General features: G+C 41.6%; 1 protein-coding gene across 6 annotated transcripts in view; it reads right to left on the bottom strand.

The window, feature by feature from the left end:
* The window catches only part of clcn3 (chloride channel 3), a 69,147-nt gene that overhangs the window by 23,629 nt on the left and 18,620 nt on the right, over positions 1 to 26,898 (bottom strand). For 4 of the 6 annotated variants that reach the window (XM_083789073.1, XM_083789071.1, XM_083789074.1 and 1 more), the window contains 4 exons: positions 7,674 to 7,834; positions 7,007 to 7,106; positions 5,210 to 5,397; positions 1,720 to 1,842 (listed from right to left, as the gene is read on the bottom strand). In XM_083789073.1, coding sequence (XP_083645199.1) covers positions 1,720 to 1,842; positions 5,210 to 5,397; positions 7,007 to 7,106; positions 7,674 to 7,820 — 558 coding nt within the window. In that variant the 5' untranslated portion in view covers positions 7,821 to 7,834. Of the gene's footprint in view, positions 1 to 1,719; positions 1,843 to 5,209; positions 5,398 to 7,006; positions 7,107 to 7,673; positions 7,835 to 26,154; positions 26,451 to 26,898 lie in introns of those variants that run through there. The other 2 variants (XM_083789072.1, XM_083789076.1) reach the window with 1 other exon arrangement.

The following is a 26,898-nucleotide window of genomic DNA, read 5'->3' as shown; positions in this document are numbered from 1 at the left end:
GTGATAGACGGCAGCCGCGGCAGCAACGTTTATTTAATAAATATATATCATCCCGTGGCGCGCCCAGAGCAGTGTTGCGCCGCTTGCGTCTTCTTCTTGTACGTGGGTGACCTGTCTATTTGGCAGCCCGTTATCGCCACCTAGCGACAGTATAGCATAATAGCACATTATATCATAACTTGTGCGTTCTCGTGTAAAGGGTAAGAAAAAATGAGAACGCAACGGGACTTTGACGTGTTATATGGAGATGGTCCCCGTCTAAAAGAGGCCTTAGACTGGGCTGTACTCCAGACAGACAGAACGGAGTAAGAGCGGAAACAGAAAAAAGAGATAGTGCTTTTATCACATGACTGAGCACAACTACGCATCTAGCCCAAAACATGCCAAAGTGGAAAAATAACCTCGGGTCATGATCTTATCTCTGCCAGGCCATAGATGAGAGATACTATTTTCGAGCATGTCTGTCCGTCTGTCTGACTGACTGACTGTCCGTGTGACATCTTAATCACATAATTAGATCCGTTACATATTTTGTGCGTGTGTGGGATCTTGAGATCAGCTCACCAGGGACATGTTGTGGGCAGTCTGCTCACATAATGTATAAACATTACACAGTATGACTGCGACCCATCATTATAGAATGATATGCTTAATAATAAACCTTAGTAAGTCTTATTTACACAAACTGCAAGTCAGGACCATTCATCTCATCTTTACAAAACAGTATGCTATAATTACACACACAGACACACAAAAACTGTCTAGGAATTGTGTAATATTATAATAGACTACATGATCACGTCAATATTCCGTCGTTCAAAGCGTGATACACCACGGTAGCTATTCGGGTCTATTCAATTGCTTCCCAGAGAGAGCAAGAGAGAGAGAGTATTTACAATCAATTGAGGCGTTTAGCGGATGCTTTGAAGCAGAGATTTACAAATCTCTCCGCCTAACCTCGCATCACCAGGCTTTCCACCTCGGAGGAAAGCCTGGTCTGTGTTACTAAATTGCCGTGTCAGGAGCGGATGATATCGTTACGTCATGTTGTAGTCATTGTTTTGTAGTCATCAGTCCGGAACCCTCAATCTGGAACTTCCTTTCCCTCAAACAGGAAGAATAATACCTTCCCAATAAAAGCCGCAAGCTACGAGAGAACGAGTCACGCTTTTTCTTTCTTTCCGGTTTGAGGGAAAGGAAGTTCCAGATTGAGGGTTCTGGCACGCAGACTACAAAACAATGACTACAACACGACGTAACGTCCTGGGCGCCATGTCATTAGTCAGAAGGTTCATTGTTCCGAAATTACTATCCCTCTCTCTAACCCTAACCTAAACATAACCGCAAGCACGGGAGCAGTGCATGTTCGCCAACCTTAATGCATGTTCAGACTAACGGGACTTCGGATCTACAGTATGTTCAAACTCACAAACTCCAAATGGAATGCTGCCCAGGCTGCCTCAGACACACAGGGTGCGCCCAGCAGGGATCGGATTAGACAATTAACCTATTTCCCTACTTAGCCTTTGTAAATCAAGAGTACATGAGAGAAACAGAAACCACCACACACACGCACACACACAAACTGGAATAACCACCCCGCACTGGAAATTAAATGGACAGCGACAGCCAAGTAGCCATTATTTTACACAGGGGTAAAATAGCCTAGTGGACAGGACAGGATGGGAGAGGAAAGGTGAGTGCTTGCATGGACCTTACCTCGGGGATCCCCGAGCCGCAGGCGTACGGGGCAAACACCTTCACCAGGCACACGGCCAGGAAGGCGAAGGACAGCGCCCAGTAGATGTACATGAAGTAGTTCATAATGTATGAGCCTGGGCCCTGCGGAGAAAGAACACCACAGTGGTGAGAAAAAGTACTCACAACTTTTACTTAAAAGCATCAATACTGACGCCTTTTGATACAGTTACAATTATTCAGATATACACTTATTGCACTGGTTATTATCGGCATTGCTGATCCTACAACATAAATTCAAATGCAACAAATCAAAAGAAAACATAACATAATATTAATATATATATATATATCCCTTACTGGCTGTACATGGCTTTTTCAGGTCCCAGGCTTTTTCTAGATAGTTTGCAAATATAATAAGGCTGTCAAGATTATTAACGGCGTTAATTAATTTAGTTAATTTGCGTAAAAATTAGGGCTGTCAAATGATTAAAAAATTTAATCAGATTAATCACAGCTTCAAAATTAATTTAATCATGATTAATCACCATTCGAACTATGTCCAAAATATGCCATGTTTTCCTGTTTATTGTTGTGGAAATGGAAATATAAATGACAGAAAACGGATATACATTTGTTTTTGAATGATTTTTGTTTTCTAATGCATTTAGTATAGACATGATGTGATGTGAGCATTTGTAGGCCTAGCCTACACTTTGAGTTAAATCAACACTGGCTTTTGGCCATGTAGACTGCGGTCCCCCAGGAGGAAGTCACTAATGTTGCTCTGGAGAGGGAAGTCTGGAACACTCTGGTGGAGCTGTTGCCCCCGCGACCCGACTAGGGATAAGCGGTTGAAGATGGATGGATGGATGAATGGAGACTGGAGTCCCAGTCCAGAGATGAAAATCATAATAAAATGGCCTAGGCTACTTTCTATCAATTTAATTTGGGGGTCCTTGAAATTAAAATAGCTGAGCAATGGGTTAAACTGTAGACTATAGTTAATTGAAATTCACAAAATACAATAATGGCACATAAGCATTTTTGGAAACAGGGCTTGGTTTAGAAAAGCCTATATTTTGCGCTAAAGTAATTATTGAATAACATATAAATGTAGGTTTTAAGGCTAGAATGGCATTGTAGTGGACTGTAGTGAGAGGCGAGATTGTCTCTCCTTCATTGCGGGACTGCAGGACTAGTCTGGAGATAGTTAGTCGTGAATCAGCTTCAGTCAGTGTTTTGGTTCGTACCTGGAGTTGCGCATTATCTCCGCGGTGCACAGCAGCACAGGATAACTGTCTTTAATATATCCATGGCCGTTTTCAGTTGCTTTCCATGTGCGACACAAAAGTACCAGTGTTTTGGTAATAGCCTACTGCAGGCGCAGCCATGCTGATTCACGTAATCGCGTAGGACAACACGAAACCAGCCGGACAAACATTAATGGCATTTTCAAAATGTCCAAAGTTGCGACGGACCCGAGTGATTCTTGCAGCCCGCTGATAGCTAACACTAGTAGTGTGTGTGTGTGTGTGTGTGTGTGTGTGTGTGTGTGTGTGTGTGTGTGCAGTGTAGCCTAATGGGGCTTTGCTAGGCAGACAAAGTAACGCAACAGAGTTACAGAATCAAACCACTTTGCAACCAAACTACAATACACAAGCTATCTCTCTGGTGTTGTTCAATCATGACTGTGTGCTACACAGTGACAGATTTGTTATGCTCTGGACGTTCCTGAGCCGCGCGCACGGGCGCATGTTAGGGGGAACACTAACATGCGTTAATTGCGTTAAATATTTTAACGCAATTAATTAACGCATTTGATTAATGCCATTAACGCGTTATTTTTGACAGCCTTAGTAAAAATATTTAACGCAATTAACGCATTGTGTCGGCCCGAAATGGTCCCGAGCCGCCTGTTCCTGACACCTGTCACCCACTGTTTTAAATGCTCTGTTGATTTGAGTGTAGAGACAGACAGAGCGAGAGAGGGACGTTCGTTCAGCGTTGGACCTGGGTGTGTGGACGAAAAAGCCAGTCCCTAGTCCATTTTCACCGTGTTAGTGTCTGCGTTTACTCCGATAAAGTGGTGACTCGGGCTTGTTGAAGACAACTTCCCCACAGAGCTGCAACCCTCAAAAGCAGGCGATCATAAAGCACTGCCGAATCCCCGCTGCCCCGCATCTTGATCTCTTTCTATTGGCTGTCACGCACGGCACGGAGCGGTGGTACTTCACTTATTTTATTTCAGGCACTTGTTTTGTTGTTTTCGGGGAGACATTAAAAGCCACCCTGCACGGTTCATTCTTTGACACACTCCTTCCTTTGCGTGTTGCGTGACATAGGCTATCTTTTGAAGTTTTGGGATGTGGACAATTCATTGTTTGCCAGGCACGGACAAGCCAGTGGTACGAGTCTTATTTATTTTCCTTATCTATGAACTTGGGAAGGGAAGCGGATTGTGAAGGTTTATTGTGCGCTGAAAAGGCCGGCCGGGTTGAAATCAAATGAATTCACGTGGTTGAAGGTTACGTATGTGTTATGAGTTTCTGAATATATCTTTTGTTTCTTTTATTTATTTTCAACCATTCTGAACTGTTCACCTTGGGTTTATGAACTGTGATGAACTGAGTTGTTTGTTTATTTGTGTGGGTTGAATTCCTTCACTAAAATACTTGAAACTGACTTGAAAAGTTGTTTATGGTGTTTGTTTCTCAATACAAAGGGTTTATAAGAACTTGTAAAAAAGGAGAAATAATATTGTCTGTGGTAGACAGGAGTGTACTGGCACCCCTACTAAAATCTAATTTACAAGCGGAAATAAGAAGAAGAAAAAAACTCTTCTATGATCCTACCACACTGGATTTGTAATAATAAATAAACAGAATACTACATGGTATGTTAAAACAAATGTATATCAGCTTCCTGCCATTTATCTTTCCATTTCCACAACAATATACAGGAATACATGGCATATTTTGGACATAGTTCGAATGGTGATTAATCATGATTAATACATTTTTAAGCTGTGATTAATCTGATTAAAACTTTTAATCATTTGACAGCCCTAAAATTTTAATAACACTTTTTCAAATACAGTGTACAGTTGATAAGTTGTTAATTATTCATATCAGCTATAGTTTATATTATTAAACAACATTCTCCATTTCATTGAGATCACACATTTGGCAGATTCGATCTTCTTCATCCAACCAACCCAACATAACAACCCGTTTCAATATAAAGTGTCAGTATACCTCCTCTAATCTTTTTTTCTTTGGTAGATTAAAGCTGTTATGTCAACATATGTGACTCATCTAGGGGCCACAATCTGCATTCAAAGATGTTCCTAGAAGCTTTGTCATTGGTCGACATAATAATAAAAATCTACAAAGTAACTAAAGCCGTCAAATAAATGGAGTGGAGTAAAAGTGCAATATTTGGATTTGAGATGTAGTGGAGTAGAAGTATGCGTGCGTGCGTGCGTGTGTGCGTGCGTGCGTGCTCCTACCTCAGCCTGTCCCAGTATGAGCTCCGCCCAGCTCTTCCACTGGGGACACTTGTCCCTCTCCTCAAACGTGGTCTCATTGGACGTCCAGCAGCACTGCTCGTGGTTGAACCACATGGCGCTCAGACACACCCCCTCCTTCAGGTCGGCCAGCCAATCGGCGGCGATGTCAATCAGGCCGGCCAAAGCACCTGATTGGACAAGAGAAAAAGGTTTGAGAAATGAATGTGCTCAGGGGCACGGTGGCACAGTCGGTATAGTGCTGTCGCCTCACAGCTAGAAGGTCCTGGGTTCGATTCCCGCTGTGGGCGCTGGGGGCGTGTTCTCTCCTCCGCGTCATCACTGCCCAAACTGCCCATACCCGAGGCGGGGTTGGCGAAAGGGCCTTTCTGTGTGGAGTTTGCATGTTCTCCCCGTGTTCTATAGGGTAGGTACCCTCACAAAAAACTACCTCCCCCTGGCCAGCCGGGGCGCCTGATGGAGGGGAAAGGAACTGGTTGGAATAATGTGTTCCTTCCACGCACTACGTCCGGCCGGGGAAACTGCCCCGTCAGGTGAAAAGAAGCATCTTGGGACTCCTCATGCATAGAAGGAAGCATGAGGTCAGTCCGCTGCCCCCCCAGGTTGGCAGAGCAAGTGTAGCCCAGGATTACATTAGATAATTAAAAAAATAAATCAATTCAAACGGGTTGCAAAATCGTTGGATAAAGAATAAATAAATGAATGTGCTCATGGAATAAACTAAAGCCAAATGATGATGTTTAGGTATTATCATTCTAAACCTGTGTTGCTGCTGTTGTACATACAACCAACCACTTGAAGAAATCACAGGTTGAGGCGTTAACCTTTGCTTTTATGACATTTCTGAGACCATTCATGACAATTTTAAATACTCTTCCAACTTAAAATAACCAATGTGCACGCATTAGACCAGTGGTATCCAAACTTTTTTATCTCAAGACCCAAAAGAGAAATTAGACAAAACTAGTGAAAATGGCAGATCTACAAAGCTCACAACGCATGACGCCGCGTTGTGACGCCATCTTAGCACGTAGCACTTGCCCTAGCCTTGACAACCTTACAGGCGTATTCAAAGGCTAAACTTAAGTAACTTAGATAGCATTTTATGTAGACATAGCACTCTATAGTGTATAAGTATAGTTGATATAGATATTCCACTGTTAGGTTATTTGCTTACGTATGATTCATTATGACTATAATGAAATTGAGTTTTATTCAATGTTATTTTAGGAAATACTATGTTAGAATGGCGACCCTATAAACATTGGTACGCAGGAAAGCTGTATTAGACAGATAACGGCAGTGTGTCTACTGTGTCTGTATATCAGAGGAAGTGAGGCAATGTTTGTGTTACCTGAGGACATGCTTGTGAAAATCACTGACGACAGGATTGATATGGGGAGTGTGTTTGTACAGTGTGTTTGTATGCGTGCGTGTGCGCGTGTGTGTGTGTGCCTACTGTATGCCACCATATGAGACTAAGCCTAGTCCTGACTCTGAGCACCGTTGTGTGAACGAATATGGCTATTAGAGACACTGCTGAGTGACATTCTTGCTGTATCATGATTCCAAGACATGTATGTCATAAGTCTGTGATTGTAACATAACTGCACCCATAATGTCTGTGTCCTGCATTTCCCTTTGTGTGGATATAAATAAATTCTTAAAATGTGTGTGTGTGTGTGTGTGTGTGTGTGTGTGTGTGTGTGTGTGTGTGTGTGTGTGTGTGTGTGTGTGTGTGTGTGTGTGTGTGTGTGTGTGTGTGTGTGTGCACGTTACCTGAGGCCAACCCTGTGAGTGTCACGACCAGCCATCCAGACCAGGCGTCGTACAGGCTCTTGGTGAACTCCCACGCAGACTCCTTTTTCTTACTGTTAATCTACATGCATGCACACAAAGAAAAACAATAATTATTATAGAACAGTGATTGTTCAACCCTTTTCATATCAAGGCCCATTATTTATTGGGCATTTGAGCCACAGACCTCATCACCATTTGATGACATTTAGCCTCTCGGAACAGAATATTTTGTCGTTGTTGGATAAGATTAAGATTTTGTCCACAATTCCATGCTGTATTGATGTTACCATTAGGGGACATAAGAGGCAAACGATCAAAAATAATTATTCTACATTCTACATTCTTTAGTTGTGTAGAAATGAAGTAGTCTAATGCAAATGTTTAACAATAATTAATGAGTGTGTGTGTGTGTGTGTGTGTGTGTGTGTGTGTGTGTTCGTGTGTGTGTGTGTGTGTGTGTGTGTGTGTTCGTGTGTGTGTTCGTGCGTACTATAAATTCTTCATGGGGGCTCGAGCCCCGCAGCCCCCACAGAGATGACATCACTGGCTGCAACTAACGACTATCTTCCATAATCGATAAATCGGCCGATTAGTTGTCAACTAATTGAATAATAGATTCGATTCCGATTAACCGTTGCAGCCTCACCTTGCGGTGTCTCTCGCGGTCCTTGCATTTCTCGCGGACCCAGTCGATGGTGTGGAAGTCGTCATAGGTTCCCACGCCCGGGATGGGCTCCTCCAGGAAGTCCAACAGGTGGGTGGTACTGCTGGCAACCCCGCCCCCGTTAGACATGGCGTAGTTAGATGCTGAGCAGGAGAGAGAGAGAGAGAGGGGGGAGAGGGGGGGTTGATAGGATTAATGAGGACATTATGAATAAAGGTATTTGCACAAATGTGTTTTTTTTTTTTATCGCAGGTATACATGGACAAAATAAACCCCCCGACCCGACCCCCACAAACTGGGGGGGGGTCCCCAAGTATGATTATGTCGGGGGGGGGGGGGGGGGGGGGGGGGGGGCGAGGGGTCACGGCCTGAAAAGTTTGGGAACCATTTGAAAAGATATGTCCAGGGACCCCCGTAAAAGAAGATTTGTACGGCTCTAGCAGTGATTCTCAACCCATTTCATTTCAAGGATACCCCAGTTTGACAAGACTATGGACGCCCATTTAATGACATTTCTGGGACCCGAATTCATATTGTAAAATCAATGTTAATTTAACTCTGAGTATGTACAAATCGAAGGGTCAATGGCCATAGTTCCATTTGTACACTCTCAGAGTTACAATCCTGTAAGGGTCCATTTGGTTCCAAACTATCATTTAGCTGGGGACCCCCTGGAACTCCCTCAACGACCCCTGGGGGTCCCCAGACCCCACTTTGAGAACCACTGGTCTAGAGTAGACAGTCACCTCAGTGCTTGGCCTAATGAAAGCTTTCATTCATGTTACAGTTAGTTGTGCACTGAACAAATGTCTGTTAAAAGGTGAATTTACATTTTGATTATCTGGATCATTCCTTGTCTGAGGTTCAAATGAGGTTCTACTGTATTATTTCCACTCTGGCCATGTTCTTTCTTAGCTTTAAAGCTGCTCTTAAAATTTGAGGCAATGTCATCAAAATGATAACAGTTCAAAGTGACGCAGTGAAAAGACCACTACACTACTTAGTAATAGTCCTAGTACAAAGCCCCAAGGTTCCCAAGGTTGCGAGATTTCTTTGATATCGTAGCGTTAACAGTTACTTATTTTTTCAAATGTTTCAAAAAATAGCAACTATACACGTCACTGGCATACGACAAAGTATAAAAGATAACATCTATGAAAAAGGTTAAAAGTTATAAATATTGTGATTGTGAATGATACAACTAGGTTTCTACGAAACAGCAACATCGCAATGATATCCAATATTTGACATAAAACTGCCACTAACACCATAAGACTAATGCTATAACTTCTCAATGTCTCCTTCACCAAGGAGTCCATAATTAAAAACCTAACCTGAGTTTTAAGGAGAGAAAAAAGAAAGAAAAAAACCTGAATCATCATGTTTCTATATACACAGCAACATCTAAATGACAGATTCTTTCCCCGGCAGTTTTAAAAGTAATAACAACATATTCTACTATTCTTCTACTATGAAATAACTGATTTCCAGGTCTCAATCAGTTAAACTACTGTTATTGACAAGTCATTTCACAACTTCTCCCTAAAGCTACTTGTAAGAAAATAGGCCTAACTAAATATAGCCTAAGTTTGCCTTTATTAGTCTGCTTAATAGGGGTGTAACGATACATTTTAACAGCGATACGATATGTATCACCATACATGCTTGACGGTACACAGGCGATATTGGTTCATTATGGTGATACGATACGATGATTTGAAATCGATACAGTAACTATTTAAAATGCATTGACATTTTTGTTAATTTAATTGTTAATGAAACCCCTCTTTTTAATTTTTCTTCAAAAAATTGGCAATTGCTAAATACCTCACAAAAATGTAGTATTGATACAATCGATACATCGATTAATTGCATAGCAAAACGATTCGATACCGATTATTTCCATTGCAAAACGATACGATACATAGTCAATGTTGCTGTTTTCAGTTCGATATACTTTGTTTCTTGAAATTAAAATCGATGCAGTTACTATATCGTTACACCCCTACTGCTTAACCAAAGTCGTGACAATAGTTTGAACTTCCATTGGGACATCAATGTGGCCTGGGAGACTTAAAGATGCAAGGTTAGTTAAACTGGACTCAGAGCTAGGTGTTACTACTACTACCCGTTGTCCGTCCGTGCACACAGGATAAATCAGTCATCCCCCAAAACATTCAATGAGAGACTAGGCTGGTTATTGCCTACAACCTCACGATACGAATCACGATACGATACGTATCGGGTTACGTGTTGATTTTGAATATTGACCGTGTCCTACTGAATTCACTGCAAGACTCAGCTCTTCTTTATTATTCTCAATAACAGCAAAGTCAAAGCTTGCACAAATTAAAAACACACTTCAGGAGAGTTCAGACCCCACATGTCAATTTGTTTCTGTGTGGCAATGTATGTACCATTGTATTACACCCAAGGCAAGCAATGTGTGGTGGTCACTGGTTACATGATAATAACATTGTGCTTTATGTCTGTCAATCACCTTTAGACAGAGACATTGTGCTTCATGTCTGTCAATCACCTTTAGACAGAGACATTGTGCTTCATGTCTGTCAATCACCTTTAGACAGAGACATTGTGCTTCATGTCTGTCAATCACCTTTAGACAGAGACATTGTGCTTCATGTCTGTCAATCACCTTTAGACAGAGACATTGTGCTTCATGTCTGTCAATCACCTTTAGACAGAGACATTGTGCTTCATGTCTGTCAATCACCTTTAGACAGAGACATTGTGCTTCATGTCTGTCAATCACCTTTAGACAGAGACATTGTGCATCATGTCTGTCAATCATCTTTAGACAGAGACATTGTGCTTCATGTCTGTCAATCACCTTTAGACAGAGACATTGTGCTTTATGTCTGGAGGATCAATCACCTTTAGACAGAGACATTGTGCTTTATGTCTGGTGGAGAAATTATCTATTTTTAATTGATCATTTCAGTTCTATAATATCTCAAGGCACATTTTAACCTGATAGACAGAGAGCTAAAGTATAACATAATGCTTAAAACACCAAAGGGGTTTCCCGTCCAGAATGGGTTAAAACAACCACAGCTGATAGCAGTTACATTACACATATTCACAGCCACTCTTTTCAGAACCAGGATATGCAACGTTGCCAGATCTTATCAAAGCACCTGTTGCAGTTCTCAGGTGGGTCCTTGACACCATTTACTGTCACGTACACTAACTTTCCACTGGGCACGGTGACGGTGACGTGTCTAGTGTTGGTGGACGAGCAGGGAGAGGATATAAGAAGCAGCTGCACGATATCAAATAATGACTCTGCTTCAGGATGAAGGGTTGTGTGGCTTTACTTGTTTTACTGTTCTGTCTGTCTAAGGCTGCTGGGGCTCCAGGGGAGAGCGGACCGGTCAGCGAGAGACAGAGCGATGCCGAACCAGGTTCCCTCTTCACGCATGAAATATGGGATGCGATGATAGAGTTGAGAGACAGGGTGGCAGCCAGCGAGGAAGAAGCCAAGGAACAGAAGATGTTCATGACAGGTTAGCATGGTCACAATGGAGCTGGAAGAGGTTGCAAAGGTACAGGATGAAATGCGTTTAAAATGTTTCATAGTTTAACATAATGTTGCTCTGTGATATTTTCAGTAATGGCTGCCAAATTGAGTGCTAGCGAGAGCCTTGTGAAAGACCTCCAGGTTCATGTTGCAGACCTCCAAACCAGACACAACACCAGTGAGGTCGATGTTGCAGACCTCCAAACCAGACTCAGCACCAGTGAGGTCCATGTTGCAGACCTCCAAACCAGACTCAGCACCAGTGAGGTCCATGTTGCAGACCTCCAAACCAGACTCAGCACCAGTGAGGTCGATGTTGCAGACCTCCAAACCAGACTCAGCACCAGTGAGGTCCATGTTGCAGACCTCCAAACCAGACTCAGCACCAGTGAGGTCGATGTTGCAGACCTCCAAACCAGACTCAGCACCAGTGAGGTCGATGTTGCAGACCTCCAAACCAGACTCAGCACCAGTGAGGTCCATGTTGCAGACCTCCAAACCAGACTCAGCACCAGTGAGGTCCATGTTGAAGACTTGAAGGAAGAAAGTGAAGGTAATTTGATCTAGATGGTGTTCAGTGAATGCAAGTATGTGTTGAAAAGAAACTTTGGGGGTTAATTAGTAGTTCACCCAAAAACTAACTTATTATCAGTTACACTCCCCATGAAGCCTTGAATTGACCACAACTCAGCCGGGCATCACATTATATGCTTATTGGAATGCGACAAAAACTTAAAAAAAAAAAATCACACCTGTGTTATCATCATACATCACATTCCGTGCTCAGCCAATCAAATCATCACAAATGTCATTCACTTTTGGCGTCTTCACTTTTCTGCCGGCACATTTTATCCTCAATATGTACTTTGCTCGGCCAATCAAATCATCACTATGGGGTGATCAGCCAATAAAATCATCAAGTTGGGAAAAGGAGGGGCTAGGGCCCCTCAGAAATCTCCATGAATTCAAGGCTTCATGGGGTGTGTAATTAAGTCACATTTTGGGTGAACTACTCCTTTAATTACTATAATTGATCTCAGAGAATAGATAACTTTTTTTGATAATGTATTTTATTGTACAGTTGATCCATATAATCCATAATGGAAAGCTTACTCACTCAACAGTGAAAGTGCATGAGTATTTACTGTATGACTGACTTAATGCTAATGCACTGATTTCAGCTCATCTTGCTCAGCTGACCACCATAGAAACCAGGCTGACTGCTGCTGAAAGCCTAGTACACCAACTGTGGAGTAAGTATGTTTTATAAATATAATATATACTAACATATTATTAAGTATACATGTATATCAAAAGTAGGAATTGAAAAAATCCCCAAAAGGTTCAATTAAATGTACAAGGTACACACTAATAAACGTTTATATACTATACTAATTATATATCAATAAGTATGATATACTAATATTAAATATGATATATGCTCAGTAAACATGTCTTCATTATGTATGAAGAATTTACTGCACATTATTCCCCAAATATCATATGCATATCAAATGAAATTATCTACTATTCTTTGGCACACATTTGGCTTTTTCTTTTGCAGATCTACAAGCTCATAACGTGAGCTTGTGACATGTGAACTTTTAGATCTGCTATATCTGTCAAAGAGATTTGTTACCACGCGACCTAGCTGGTATATATATATATATTATAATATTTAAACTGTTATATAATAATAATGCTCCTCCTGTGTTGACAGACAAACCGAAGGTGGCTTTCTCTGCTGGTTTGGGTATTGTTGGACAAGTTGGACCGTATAGTTCTACCACCACTCTGATCTACAAGAGAGTCACCACTAACGTCGGCAACGCCTACAATCCATCTACAGGTAGTGAAAAGGGTTTTTACTTAAGTAAAAGTATCAATACTGCAATATAGAACTACTCTGTTACACGTAAAAGTCCGGAATTCAAAATGTGTTTGCGTAAAAGTAAAAAGGTACTTAAAGTAGTACAAGTGAAAGTATTCATTATGCAGAATATATGTGCCATATCAAGTTTTCAAATGTATATTAAAGAAATCTTTTTGAAAATAGCAGATATACAAGCTTGTAGTGTAGATTCGCTATTTTCAAATGGCCTAAATGGGGCTAAAGTGGTTAATATATATGTTTTGTAATAATAATCAAAATCTACAAAGTAACTAATGACTAAAATCTTCAAATAAATTTAGTGGAGTAAAAGTACAATATTTATGTCCAAGTATAAGTAAATGTATTGGAAATTGGAAATACTCAAGTAAACTACAAATACCACAACATTGTACTTAAGTAAACAGTGCTTAGGTAAATGTACTTAGTTACTTTCCACCACTGTGTGTTTCACATTGAAAACAACAGTCCAGAGGAGATGAGGAAAGTAACCTCTTAACTCACACAAACTTGTAGATCTGACTTTTTAAATTAAGGTTTTTATTTTTATAATTGTATTTTTAATTTATATTAATGTAATGTGTTCTCTCATCCTGTGTTCCCAGCGGTCTTCTCTGCGCCGGTCAGAGGACTCTATCACTTCACATATGCTGCATTTAACGTGTGGTCATCAGAGGACTTCTGTGTCTACATGTATAAGAATGGGCAGAGCCTCTTATGGAACTGTGGATACAATAGTAGTGGAGGTAATGAACAGATATCTAGTGGAAGGATGGTAGAGCTGGAGGAGGGAGACACTGTTTACATGCGTTTAGGTGGAGGGTACAGGCTCTATGATAACTCATGGAACCACAATGTGTTCAATGGTGTTCTACTGTATGCTATGTAACACTGTCTGCTACTGGTACCATTACTTTACAGAGTGTTCTGGTCTATTCTATGTAACACTGTCTGCTACTGGTACCATTACTTTACAGAGTGTTCTGGTCTATTCTATGTAACACTGTCTGCTACTGGTACCATTACTTTACAGAGTGTTCTGGTCTATTCTATGTAACACTGTCTGCTACTGGTACCATTAATTTACAGAGTGTTCTGGTCTATTCTATGTAACACGGTCTGCTACTGGTACCATTACTTTACAGGGGTAGAAGACCCTCGGCTGTGCCTCGGGTCTGCCTACGCCCCCAGCCAGTGTAAAATACCCGGTAACCTGAGACCTCTCGTGGCTTATTGCTTAATTCTAAAATGGGTAGTCCCAATACTTGATTCTGATTGGCTGGTTACCGTCACGTGACCGGTGTAAATTCCACCGATAACCCACTCCTTCAATCACTGGACGACTTGATGCATTGTCAGCTTGTAAATCGACCATTTTCTAAATTTTTATTATTTTCACAGTATTATTGCCAATCACAATATCAATATATAGCGGTATTTGGTCCAAAAAATATATAGTGACCAGTATTCCATCGCGTGTTACAAAGACAACAGACCTTGTAGCCTTAGGGCTTTGTCTTCTCTGGCTATTACTGTATGAACATCACAGGCCATAAGCGGCACTGCTGCAGCCATCTTGCTCTGCGATCTCTAAAGCAATAAACATGTAGCAGGGAATGTTGCATTTGGTAATTCCGTGCCCAGTCATTAATTGTATTATTCTTTATAGGCCTTATTCCTTCCCATAAGACTATATAGACCTACCTCAGATATCCTGATATTATTTTCTTTATACATTTTTGGACTGTCTCTACCTATATTGGATAGTATACAGCAGCAAGACAGGAAGCAGAGAGAGAGACGAGGAGTGACACTCCGCAAAGATCATCAGCCTCGAACCTACGACTCGCTGTCAGGCTGCATTAGAGCCTATATGTGCCTTAACCGCTAGGCCAGTGGCGCCTGGTATTCTAATTATAACTCAGGAATTCTCTCAGCCGTTTTCCAAATGCACCCGACCAGCGGTTATGTAATCTGGCGTGAGCCATGTTTGTGTTTAGCGACAAGAAGCCACCCTCTGTGTCATTTGAAACTGCCATAAGTGACGCGTGTAAACTTAGCACTCTTGACACTACAAATATGCACAAGAGTCCATTACAGACAGAGACGTCTCTCACACAAAGAAACTATTATGTCACTGTCGACAGTGAGACAGAGAGCCAAGTTTATAGGTTCTGCGCGTCCCAAAATGAACTAGACAAATGGCAAACAGACAGAAGAATGCATGAAATCCAATCCACAGTTTGCTCGAATAATCCTTTGTGATGCACAGAGGACAGTTTGTTTATCGTGTGCCTGAGTACTCTTATAGCTTCTTACTCTGGCCTACAGTGTGACAGGCAAATGCCTACAGTATACACATTGTATACGCATTGGTTTAACCAGTCAAGCAGGCACTAGTTTCCCCGTTTCCCCAAGTGAAAAACACAGAGTTTTACGGTTCAACCATTGACCGACACCTTTCTAATTTATTTAGAATTAGAATCAAGTTGAAGCTACACACAGGTGTTAGGTGTACGCGGTATTCCCGTTTTCTCTGGCATGAGCATTCATTGATTCACCGCCATAATAGTCGGCCAAACATAGGTGGCATGTAGCTGCTGAACTTCCCACCGACCTGTGACATTATGCAGTTGGCCAACTTGGCCCACAATGACTTGTGGTAGAGGGCACATCATTAGCCCATTTTGGGTGGGAACCCCTTTTGGTGTTAGCATTATGTTATGCTTTAGCTATTGAAAAATAGCAGATCTACAAGTAGGTCTGCTATTTTTTGAAAAATCGAAGAACGACTAACATAGCTTTTTCAGAAAACTGTCAGGATGTAGAAGACATTTTTAGAATCTGATCTCAGGTCAAAATGGGTTTAGGGCAGGAGGAAGTGACCTCGTGCCCGCTGCCTGGCTGGCTGGGCACAGTTACGGTTGGGATCCAGAAACCGGAGGAACCTAATCCAACATTGAGGAACCGGAATCGGTTCCATCACATTTGGAACCGTTCCTACCTGGGGCCACGTCATTGTCAGAGCTGGTATGTGGACTTCACGTCCGTTATACAATTACTATAGTATAGACAACCCCACGGAGGGGTGTCCAGGGTGCAGCCATAGCTGAGGACGTGTACCATTAAGCGCAGCTTTTACACCTCGGTATTGATTGCCTGCAACTGACCTATAGGGCACCACGCCATGGATTAGTCTATACCGGTGGTTCTTCTCAAAATGTAGAATTTCAAGGACCAACCAATAACTCTTGAGTGTACAAATGGAACCAAATTGACCTGTAGGGGGTCCATTTAGTTCCATTGAGTTACAGACCTGTAAGGGTCCATTTGGAGCCCATATAGGAATCATTTTGGACCGTTATCGTTAAAATCCTAAAAAAAGGATCCCAACCCTAGGCACAGTCACGACTGGACTACCAAGCTTTTCCAGACAAAATACATACATGATTATATACATATTTGTTTTTAGATAATAGTAAGGAGAAGGCTCCACGTGATGTCTGATTACTGTATCTATGCCATATTGGCTAATAGATCAGTAAGGGCACGCACTTAGCCAAATGCTAAGACTACAGTTTAGCAGGTGGCACCATGTCAGGTTCTCATCTTCCCCCTGCACAGAATCATGAGGATAACAAAATGCAACCATTTGGCACCTAAGTGTTCAAAGGGTGAGGGGAGAGAGATAGAGCAAGCAGGGAACCTCAGGATCTTTTCAGAAGGCAAAGAACAGACATGTTTAAAAGACAAATACCTCTTGTCAACATACAATTTAACATTTGTAATAATGGTAAACAGAACAACCTAAAAACAAAAGTTGCTTTTAGGGTAGGGACTTCTATTCAATTCTCTTCTCAGATGCTTAATTCCATGTTGGTGATTGAAAAGCAGGTCAGAATTAGATGAACAATGCACAGACAATATAATGAGAACACTCTGGTTTTCAACAATGCACATTATCCCCCTCTCGTCTTCATAAAATGAAGCAATATTTGGAATAAATTTAAACATAATTTTGGTTTGCAAACATTTTCGTTATTAGCTCCAATATCAGAGCCTCTAATCAAGCTTTTCCTCCATCCTTGGTTGACAATGCTTTTGATATTTGGTCCAACAAAAGGTATCAAAACATTTAAAGACCCGTACATTGACAATACCTTTGCTTCCTTTCAACACCTTTTCAGGAATTTATTTACAAATCGCCGTTTTATTACCAGAATATTCCCTCGGTTTCCTGGTCGAACCCCCTGGGACATCTCTAGACACATTTCTTGAGCCATTACCTGATTTGAAGGAGATGATTTCCTGCATTTACAATCAGATCCATTCTGTTTGCTTTATAGTCTCTCTCTCTCTCAATTCAATTAAAACACTCTGGGAAGAGGATTTGGGAGGGAGATTTCAGAAGAGGGTTTGGAGGATGTTCTTATTAAAGTGCACAAATCCTCCATCTGTGCAAGGCACGGATTGATACAGTCTAAGATTGTACATCGTGCTCATTTCACTGAGGTTAGTCAGGACTGTCCAAAATCTATAATGACGTGGATCATTATAGATCACCACAGTCATCTAAAAATATACTAGCTAATATTAACCAATAATCCATTGGAGATTTTTACAATATTTTATTTTTGAATGAGATTTTTTTTTAATGAGAATGACATTTAAGAATTTATTATATCCGATTTTTCCTTCCCTTTGAAGGCCATTTCTTTAGCCTGTTAATAAGCCGTACTTCTGACTTCTCCATCATCCATATCAGTTTGAGCAGAATAAATGTGAGTCTATCAACTCATATCACACCCTTAGTACAGTTTGTGATGTGTGATGTTGTGTGAGAGTGTGATAAGTAGCCAAAAAAAGAAGTGTGCAACTACAAAGACTGTGAGAGCAGTAGCTACGCTTAGTGTTATGCTAGGAGTGTGTACGCTGCCGTCTGTTGTGGTAGTAGTGATAGTGGTGTTTCAGCATCGTTCTCAATGTCAGCCCCCCACCAGCATGGGGTTGGGGGGGGGGGGGGGGGGGCAGACCTGGCAGGATTGATATCATCTTCCATTTTGATTTCGGACCGACGGACAGATACAATCTGGACTGTCTGTCCAAGAAGAGAGAGAGAGAAAGAGATAGCGCGCGTGCATGCGTGCGCGCGAAAGAGAGAATGCAAAAACATTAAATAATGCTGTCAACTTTCAAAAGTATAAAGCTAATCCTCCTCTATGGATGTAATAATATTAATAATAATACAAATATTAATACATAAAATTTATATAGCGCTTTTCAAGGTACCCAAAGTCGCTTTACAGAACAAAATAAAAACAGTTTTATTAGAAAAATAAACTACTTAATAAAACAATCTTTTTTATAGTTTCACAAGATAGTATCACTCAAAGTGTTAACGTAACACAGCTGTTAACACCTTCATTTTATTCCTATTTATATTCAATATGTATTTGTACAATATTTATTTGAGAGGGGCCCTATAGCCGTCATGAGAGAGAGAGAGCCCTATATGCTGTCGTGAGAAAGAGACATACAGAAGGAGAGAGGATGGTAAATGGTGCATTTATATAGCGCCTTTATCCAAGGCGCTTTACATAGATTGTGCATTACATTCACCCATTCATACACCGATTGCGGCAGAAGCCATGCAAGGTACCAACCAGCACATCGGGAGCAATTGGGGGTTCAGTGTCTTGCCCAAGGACACTTCGACATGTAGACAGGAGGAGCCGGGATTCGAACCGCCGACCCATGGATCATTGGACGACCTGCTCTACCTCTTGAGCCACAGTCGCCCCAGGATGATGAGTCAGTTATTCTGACTCAACAACAGCTCCCTAGAGGTCTGCATAGTACATGACTGTAATCTGCCTAGCAACACAGAGTACAATACCCAACACACCTGTGCCTCCAGCCCAGGTAACACTTGCCTATGCCCCAGAGTAATATAGTAAGAGAGTGGTGACACGCTTTGATCTTGCCGCAAAGCGGGTGCATATGGGCTAATGTTCCAAACATTGCTCCTATGGCTGGAACTATTCCATTGAGATAGAATGAGCACTTCCGCATTCCATTGTTACAATGCGAGTCAACGGGAGTGTCATTACTCTCTTACTAGATTACTCTGCTGTGCCCTATAGGCGAATTCAGAAACAGGTCTCATGGTCACAGGCAGCAAACGTATTTCCTGTAGGCGGAGACGACATATCTGCGGTGTAAACTCGCAGGTCTTCTACTACATTGAATGGTAGAGTGACGGATGTTAGTCTGCTCAAACGTTATACTCTTTTACATGCTTTTTACTAACACTAACTTCACAAAGATGCCCAGAAGATACATAACGTCAGTCTTACCCAATACCCAATCTTTCTGTTGTATGTATCATGTTGTAATTGTAAGTATGAACACAAGGCTGCTGTACTTAGTACAGCAGCACTTCTCCAAAGTTGAATGTTGCCACTACTGTTGGAGCAGCCATAAACTACACAGGTTCATCCCGATGTTCTGGGCATCTTTGCAAAGTTAGCGTTAGTAAAAAGCAGGTAAAGGAGTAACGTTTGAGCAGACTAACGTCAGTCACTCTACCGTTCAATGTAGTAGAACAAGACCTGCGAGTTTACACCGGCAAACACCGCAGATATGTCGTCTCCGCCTACAGGAAATACGTTTGCTGCGACCATGAGACCAGTTTCTGAATTCGTCTATAGACAATATTCACACGGCAGCCATGTTGGCATTTTGTATTGAAAAAGTTAGTTAATTAAGAAAAAATTACTTAATGGCAAGATGGCCGCCACCGTGCCACGTGAATATGGTCTATAGCAGGGGTTCCCAACCAGCGGTTTATATTAATAGGAAATATGCCATGTTGCTCTTAATTGCATTTAAGGTTTTTTTTACTGTACCATAATAAAAGTTGTATTGTATTGCACTGTATTGTATTGTTGTTCTCTGACCTGTGAAGCACTTTGGTACAATGAGGTATTGTTTTTAAATGTGCTATACAAATAAATTTGATTTGAGAATTAAATTTCTCCCGGCCGTGAATCTATAACCTTGCTGATTTTCCAAACAGCGAGAAATATTGACTCGTATCGCATGAAGATACCAATACCAAGGATTCATCAGTGATGTCATGTCACTGTGGTTTTTAAACAGCTTCGAGTCTGTGATACTGCCAATAACAGTGACATCACTGTCCAATCCTTGCTATCCTTATCGTATCGCAGCCCTTCCATGTTTATTGTTTTTCAGCTGCGTCACAAGCTGGATCTACAAGCCCACAACACGTCACATCGTGACACTTGCAGATCGGCTACTTTCAAATAGCCAAAGGTTAAATAGGGCTGAAGTGGATAATGTATGTTTTAGAATAATAATTAAAATCTACAAAGTAACTAAAGTTTTCAGATAATTGTAGTGGAGTAAAAGTACAACATTTTCCTCTGAGATGGAGTAGAAGTAAAAAGGATTGAAAAGTACAAATCCTCAGAATTGTACTTACTGTAGGTACAGTACTGTACACCACTGAATCTAATAATCACCACCACAATGCTCAGTAAACAGTAAGCCTTTGTTTAGTTTTTAGTTTTTTTTAAGATATTTTATTCTGCCTTTATTGCTAGGTTGAAAGTAATCTGGCCGTCTAGATCGGGAGTCAAACCCGCGGCACGCCGTCAGGCTGGCTCTGCAGCCTAGGTGCCCAGACGGTTGAGCTAACAGTCCAGGCCAACAGTAAATCCTTTGTATTGCCAATAAAGGATCAGCATGGAATTAGGAAAATTAAAAAGGTTACAGCATTCTATGCAGAACATTTCGAAAAGGCTTGGCCGTCTGCCATTTATTTTGGGAAGATTTTGTCCCTGAATTAATTTAATATAAATGATTAATAATGAATTGATGATTTGAATTTCGAGAATCTCACTGTCAAAACATTTCAGAAAATTCTAATTCTGGTGGATTTTGTGTATTAGGAAACTCAAGCTGAGGGCGTCAGGTAGTATGGAAAAGTACTCATTAGCTGGGCAACCTCAAAGTAAAATTGGTGCATTTGCGAACTGCGAACGCAATTACGCAAATATTAGTTCTGGTGCAACACCGTTATTCCTTTTTTTCCTCCCTTACCATAATTGCATCAATCATAAAACTGCAAAGCTAATGCAAAGCTAAAATATCTGCAACAGGATAGGATGATATTAACCCAATATGGTCTTACCATTCATTAAGGTTACTTTGAATACTTTCAAGTTTTTTTTGTACCAAGTAAAACACGCATTGTTGGAGCTCCTTACATTATGGTGGGTGCTCATAATATATTCAAATTGGGAATTTGGAAGTTCATTTCTAGCCCTGTGGGAGCCAAGAGATTATGACGCTATGGAAACCTCAATCATCAGGGACTGCATTCAAGCACAATCATGGTTCAGTAGGCACACCTGTGTACGCGCGCACACGTACACACGCACACAGGTTTCAATTTCTCCCATGTGAATCAGCAAGATGTTGCCATTCTGTTCAGCTTGTGCCAGGGCTGAGGACAGGTTCTCACAAACAGGCTTGCTGACAGTCAACACACACATGCTCTCTTGCACCGTTCTTGTTGAACAAACAGCCATGGCCATACTCCCACGTGCATTTCTTCAATGTTTTCATTGTTATGCCAACATGCTGTCTTCATCAGTATAGTATGTCAAACCCACAGATGTTATAGTTCTTTTCCAAAGTGATCAAAATATTTTGTGCAATTAAATGGTCAGCTAGATAATGATAAAAAGGTGAGTATGTGAATAGTATACCAATTATAGTAGTAGTACCAATGATATTTCAGGATATTGTTTACTAATGAATTACATTGTTTCGGTACTTTGGTGTTTAAACTTTAGCATTCCTACTTCTAGTGTCTTTAGTGTAAACTCTAAACAACTATCCTCTCTCTCTCAATTCAATGCAGTAAAACTAAAAGTAAAACTAAAATGCACTAAACCGCGGCGAGTAGGAAAACCGGCAAGTTCTCCAATTACCGTAGGCGGGGACAAACCGGTCAAACACCATCATGCTCAAGGCGGAAGCCACAGTGACAACATTCTCTGGACTTATTACCCACGTCATCTACACCAGGTGTAAATAAAATATATATATATTTGCATCCCTACAGAACACACACAAAGAACTACAGAAAAGTTAATCTGAACAGATGAATCTTTGCTTCTTATTAAAAAGGCATCACATATCAACAGTGTTCAAAGATCTTATCTGAGGGACAGCCAGAACAACGAGTACCGTATATCACTAAGGGACATGCAGGGAGTAAGAGTAAGAACCTGAAAATATATCCTAAGTTTGATAGGAAGGCAATGCAGGTCATCATAGGTGTGATGTGGGACATACAGAGAAGGAGTGGTCCGCACACAGTCTTTGCTCCAACAGTTTGTGTTAAAACACCATTTTAAATGAAGGCCGATAGTGGACTATCACCTGATGAAGGTCGTTCACGGCCGAAACGCTGTGTCCTGAATTAAAATGGTGTTTTAACACAATAAACACTGTTGGAGCAAAGACTGTGTGCGGACCACTCCTTCTCTGTATGTATCTACCTTTTGTCCAGCACCAGCCAAGAACTGGATGTGCGCAAGCCACCTGCTTTTTAAACTAGTGATGTGGGACAGTGAGCCTACTGATTGTCTCGGTAAGCCTCGTTCTGGGCCTTTTGTATGCACTATGCAGTCCAGGTATTACTTGCTGAGGCAAGTAACAAGCCCGAATACCTTTAAGCCCACAGCACAGTGGTGAGGCCGTATGGCAGTTGCCAAACAAAGTTGATTTTCATGCCTGACGATGTCAATTTGCATGCCTAACAATGCTGATTTACCCAGGGGCCGTTGCAGTTTGTACATCTACGACTATCCTTTATTGTACTTTGCTGTATTTTACCCAGTTCCAGGGGATGGCACATGACAATAAAACTCAATGCCTCCTATGTTTTTAAGGTTAGACAATATAAAAGAGGAAAGGGACTAAATACATTGACTAACTTTAGGAACCATACCATCGTCAGCAGCAATAATGAATTATGAGGTTGCAAATTATTAGCCATCTATTCCTTGAAAAACAAAAAAACAAAAAGCTATTTGTCAAATTATTCAGGCTGATGAGACCATCTGAGTGCATAGCAGTGGTAAAATACAGTCAAAGCTTCTAATAATCTGGTGTATTGCTCCCATTAGAACGGATCCTGGTAAAGTCGCCCTGCTAGACGTAGCTTAGAAAGTAGATCAACAGGACAGAAGGTCTCAGGACAACATAAGGTCAGCCAACCTAGGGTAGGGTTAAGGGCCTTGCAAACGGGGAGCGATAAAACTCACCTATAGTTCATTTTCAATGAGACCTGTGTTTTTGAACGTGTATGTTACTTTATTTATCCTGGTTTAAATGTCTTTATTGTCTTTATTGCCTTTTTCCTCTAGAATATAAACAATTTCTCAATCCAGGGCATCGTTGAAATAAATTACCTCTTTCTGTTGGGGAGTGTGAAAACCGAGGTAATGGACATAAAGCTTTGTGAGTGTAGCTTAAACTGTAAAAACAGAAGAGAAAAGAAGCGGGGCTGCACATTTAATCCAAACTTCCAAAGTAAACATTACAAAGTATTAAGTAATCAATAATCAGGAAGTTATGTTTCACCAGTCAACCACACAAAAACACTGATGTCCTGGGTTTGATTTCCAGCTCCGGCCTTAGTTATGATGTTTATCATCCCCCTGACACACCTTCCCGTCCCTCTTCACTTCTTCTTTTATTTCTTATTTATTTATCTTCTTATTTTAAACCATTTAGGCCTGACGTCGAAATTAAAAAAATGTCTTATAAATCCTGACAGTTTTCTGAAATACCTACGTTTCTATATATTATAGAAATGCTCAATATTTCATTTCAAGGAAGGACCCCAAAAATGTAATTGGCCACCAACCCTCATTTGAAAATATGTTGTTCCAAGGACACCCCAGAAGCAAAGATTTGAGTTAAAAGAGTTATATTCAAAGATTTGCGACACATTTTCACGATTCTTCAAAAATTGCAGATCTACAAGCTCGCGTAGCGTGGCACTCGGTGCCGCGATATGAGCTTGTAGATCTGCTATTTTTCAATAGCTAAAGTATAACATACTGATTAAAACACCAAAACGGGTTCCCGTTCAGAATGGGTCAATAATCTGTCAAAAAAAGAACGTTCGAGGAGGATATAGATATAGAAGAGGATCTGGGATTGTCTCGCTATAATCGCTAGGGACATTGTCTGCGTTCGCTCGCTCAACCGTGAAAGTCTAAAAAGGCCTCGAGGAGGACTGACATGCACACATGGATATGCAGTGCGCACGTGACTGTACCAACACATACACTGGCACTGCACACACATAAGAACACATTTATAGATAGTTGCATGCACAAGAAACATACAGGGACGATTTGGCACAGACTTTACAAATGTATCACATCATGTCACCTCCTTCATTCCAGCCATAAACAACCCTCTGTTGTGAAAACTCACCTGTTAGTCTAGGTTCTTTGAAACACCACATTACAACATTGTTCTCTTTGCTGATGTGACTCCGTCGACTAGAGTTCATGCTATTACTCATGCCATTTTGCACTTACAAGTCGCTCTGAATAAGAGTGCCTGAAAAATGGCTACATACTGTAATGCCTAAATCATTTTTAAGTGTGAAATCATCTGCCACCGCCTCAATAAGACTCACTCTCACATGTTCCTCCAAAGGAATTATTTACAATGGAGGCCTACGGTATGCTAGAATTATGCCTGAAGAGTCCAATGGTGGTATTATTGCTTACCTATTACCGTAGGCCCAAGTATAAGCCTTTATACAGTTAACACATCCAGCAAATAATTTGCACACTCACTGACCCCCTCTCTCACACATAACACACACTCCTCTTTGTTTCACAAATTATGTTCTCCCTCTCTCTCTCTTGCTCAGGCGCGCACACACAGTCTCACACACACACACACACACACACACAGTGACCATATAGATTTCTTTGACACATTTCCCTTTAGCTGTATCAATACAAGAACGTGACAAATCAAATGGGTTCAAATCTGACATCTTGATAGCTTTTGCGCAACCATTAGCATTGATACAACAAAGTGTCATTCGGAATCCTACAGGGGGATAGTCTCTCTCCATCCCTCTCTCTCTCACACACACGCACGCACACACTCTTAATCATCGATGAACAGGTGAATGGTCACTCAACAGTCAGCTGAGGAGCCACTGCTGCTCCCACAGAACAAACAGCAGCATTACATCAGCCACACCACGGCCATTATTATTTATAACGTTGTTACACCACAAGCTAAACCCTAGTAGTGAATGTGATACACCCCCACCAGCCACCACGACACACTGACTCGAACGAACCCGATCACGACCTGCGACATAATATAATGGCTTTAATAATAATGTACATGGGCAAAGACATAATGTACAATTCTATGTACTCCACACACAGGACGACACTGCATGGCTAGCCTTGGATCAAGACTATCATAACAGACGATTTTGATTGATTTTGAGATAAATGTCAAAGTCACGATAATAAAATACATTCAAGGCTAGGAGGAGTAGGACGACACGATCAGTGTGGCTTCAACTGGCTTGCCTTGCTTGCCAACGAGAAGAACAGACTAGAGACCCACACAGGCTTAATAACAACGCGTCGCAGCAGCAGTGTAGCTCTGTCTGAATGAATAGCCTAAGATTTAAGACTCGAGTCTCGTAGATGTATTTGATCGATTCAGAATTCAATTCAAACCATTCAGAATCGATCAAATACATCTACTTGAGTCTAAATCTGACATTTACAATGTCAGAATCGATCAAATACATCTACGAGAGTCTAAATCTTAGGCTTATATATAGTCTGTACTGTCTGTAGTCTGTCTGTACTGCTACTGCATGCCAGTGTAGCAGGTGTCTGTCAGTCAGCCATGGGGTTTATTTGAATGAATACCTCTTCTGGGCTGAATCTCCTGCAGAGGGATGGCGTCCCCGCGGCCCCCTCCGCCGTCGTAGGGCAGATAGGGGTCCGCGGATATGCTGTCGTCCTCCTGCTGCTCCATGTTGTTGACTAGCACCCCGGAGGAGGACAGCGTTATTTAGAGGCTAAAGTAACTGCTAACGACGGCTAAAAGGGGCTAACGGCCAGGCTTAGTATCATTATTATTGCTGTGTGTTGCGGCCAGGACTCGCAGCCTGCACCGTCCTCCCGCTGCCATGTTTACCCGGAGAGAGAAGACTGACTGACTGACTGACTGACTGACGGAGGAGGAGGAGGAGGGAGGGTGGTTTAGAATGAGCTTTGGCTGAGCGCGCGTGCCAGAGTGTGCGCGTGCGCAGCCTCGGCTCTAGAGAGCACTGCATGGAGACTGGAGAGACGTCATCGCGCGTACACCGCAAATACACGCGCGCGCCAAAGACGACGAGCAAGCACGCGCGTCGCTGTATTTAAATTATAAAAGCATGCAGCTCGAAGAAGGCCAGCCTGGCAGCCTCCCTCTGTGTGCAGACTGTTCTGATGTAATGTTGTGTGAGAGTCTGAGTCGAGAGACCATAGTATGTTGTCAGTTTGTGAATTTATATTCACAAAGGGGGACTTGGCAGCGGTGGCCAAAGGGTTTGCGGAGAGGTCTTGATATCGGAAGGTCGCTAGTTCGTATCCCCGGACCGGCACAAAAATATACCACCGTTGAAGTGC

Source organism: Protomyctophum parallelum (assembly GCF_964188405.1).
Source record: "Protomyctophum parallelum genome assembly, chromosome: 18".
In the NCBI taxonomy this organism is placed as follows: Eukaryota; Metazoa; Chordata; class Actinopteri; order Myctophiformes; family Myctophidae; genus Protomyctophum; species Protomyctophum parallelum.
Note: the sequence above shows the minus strand (reverse complement) of the source record. Positions and strands in the feature narration are given on the sequence as shown.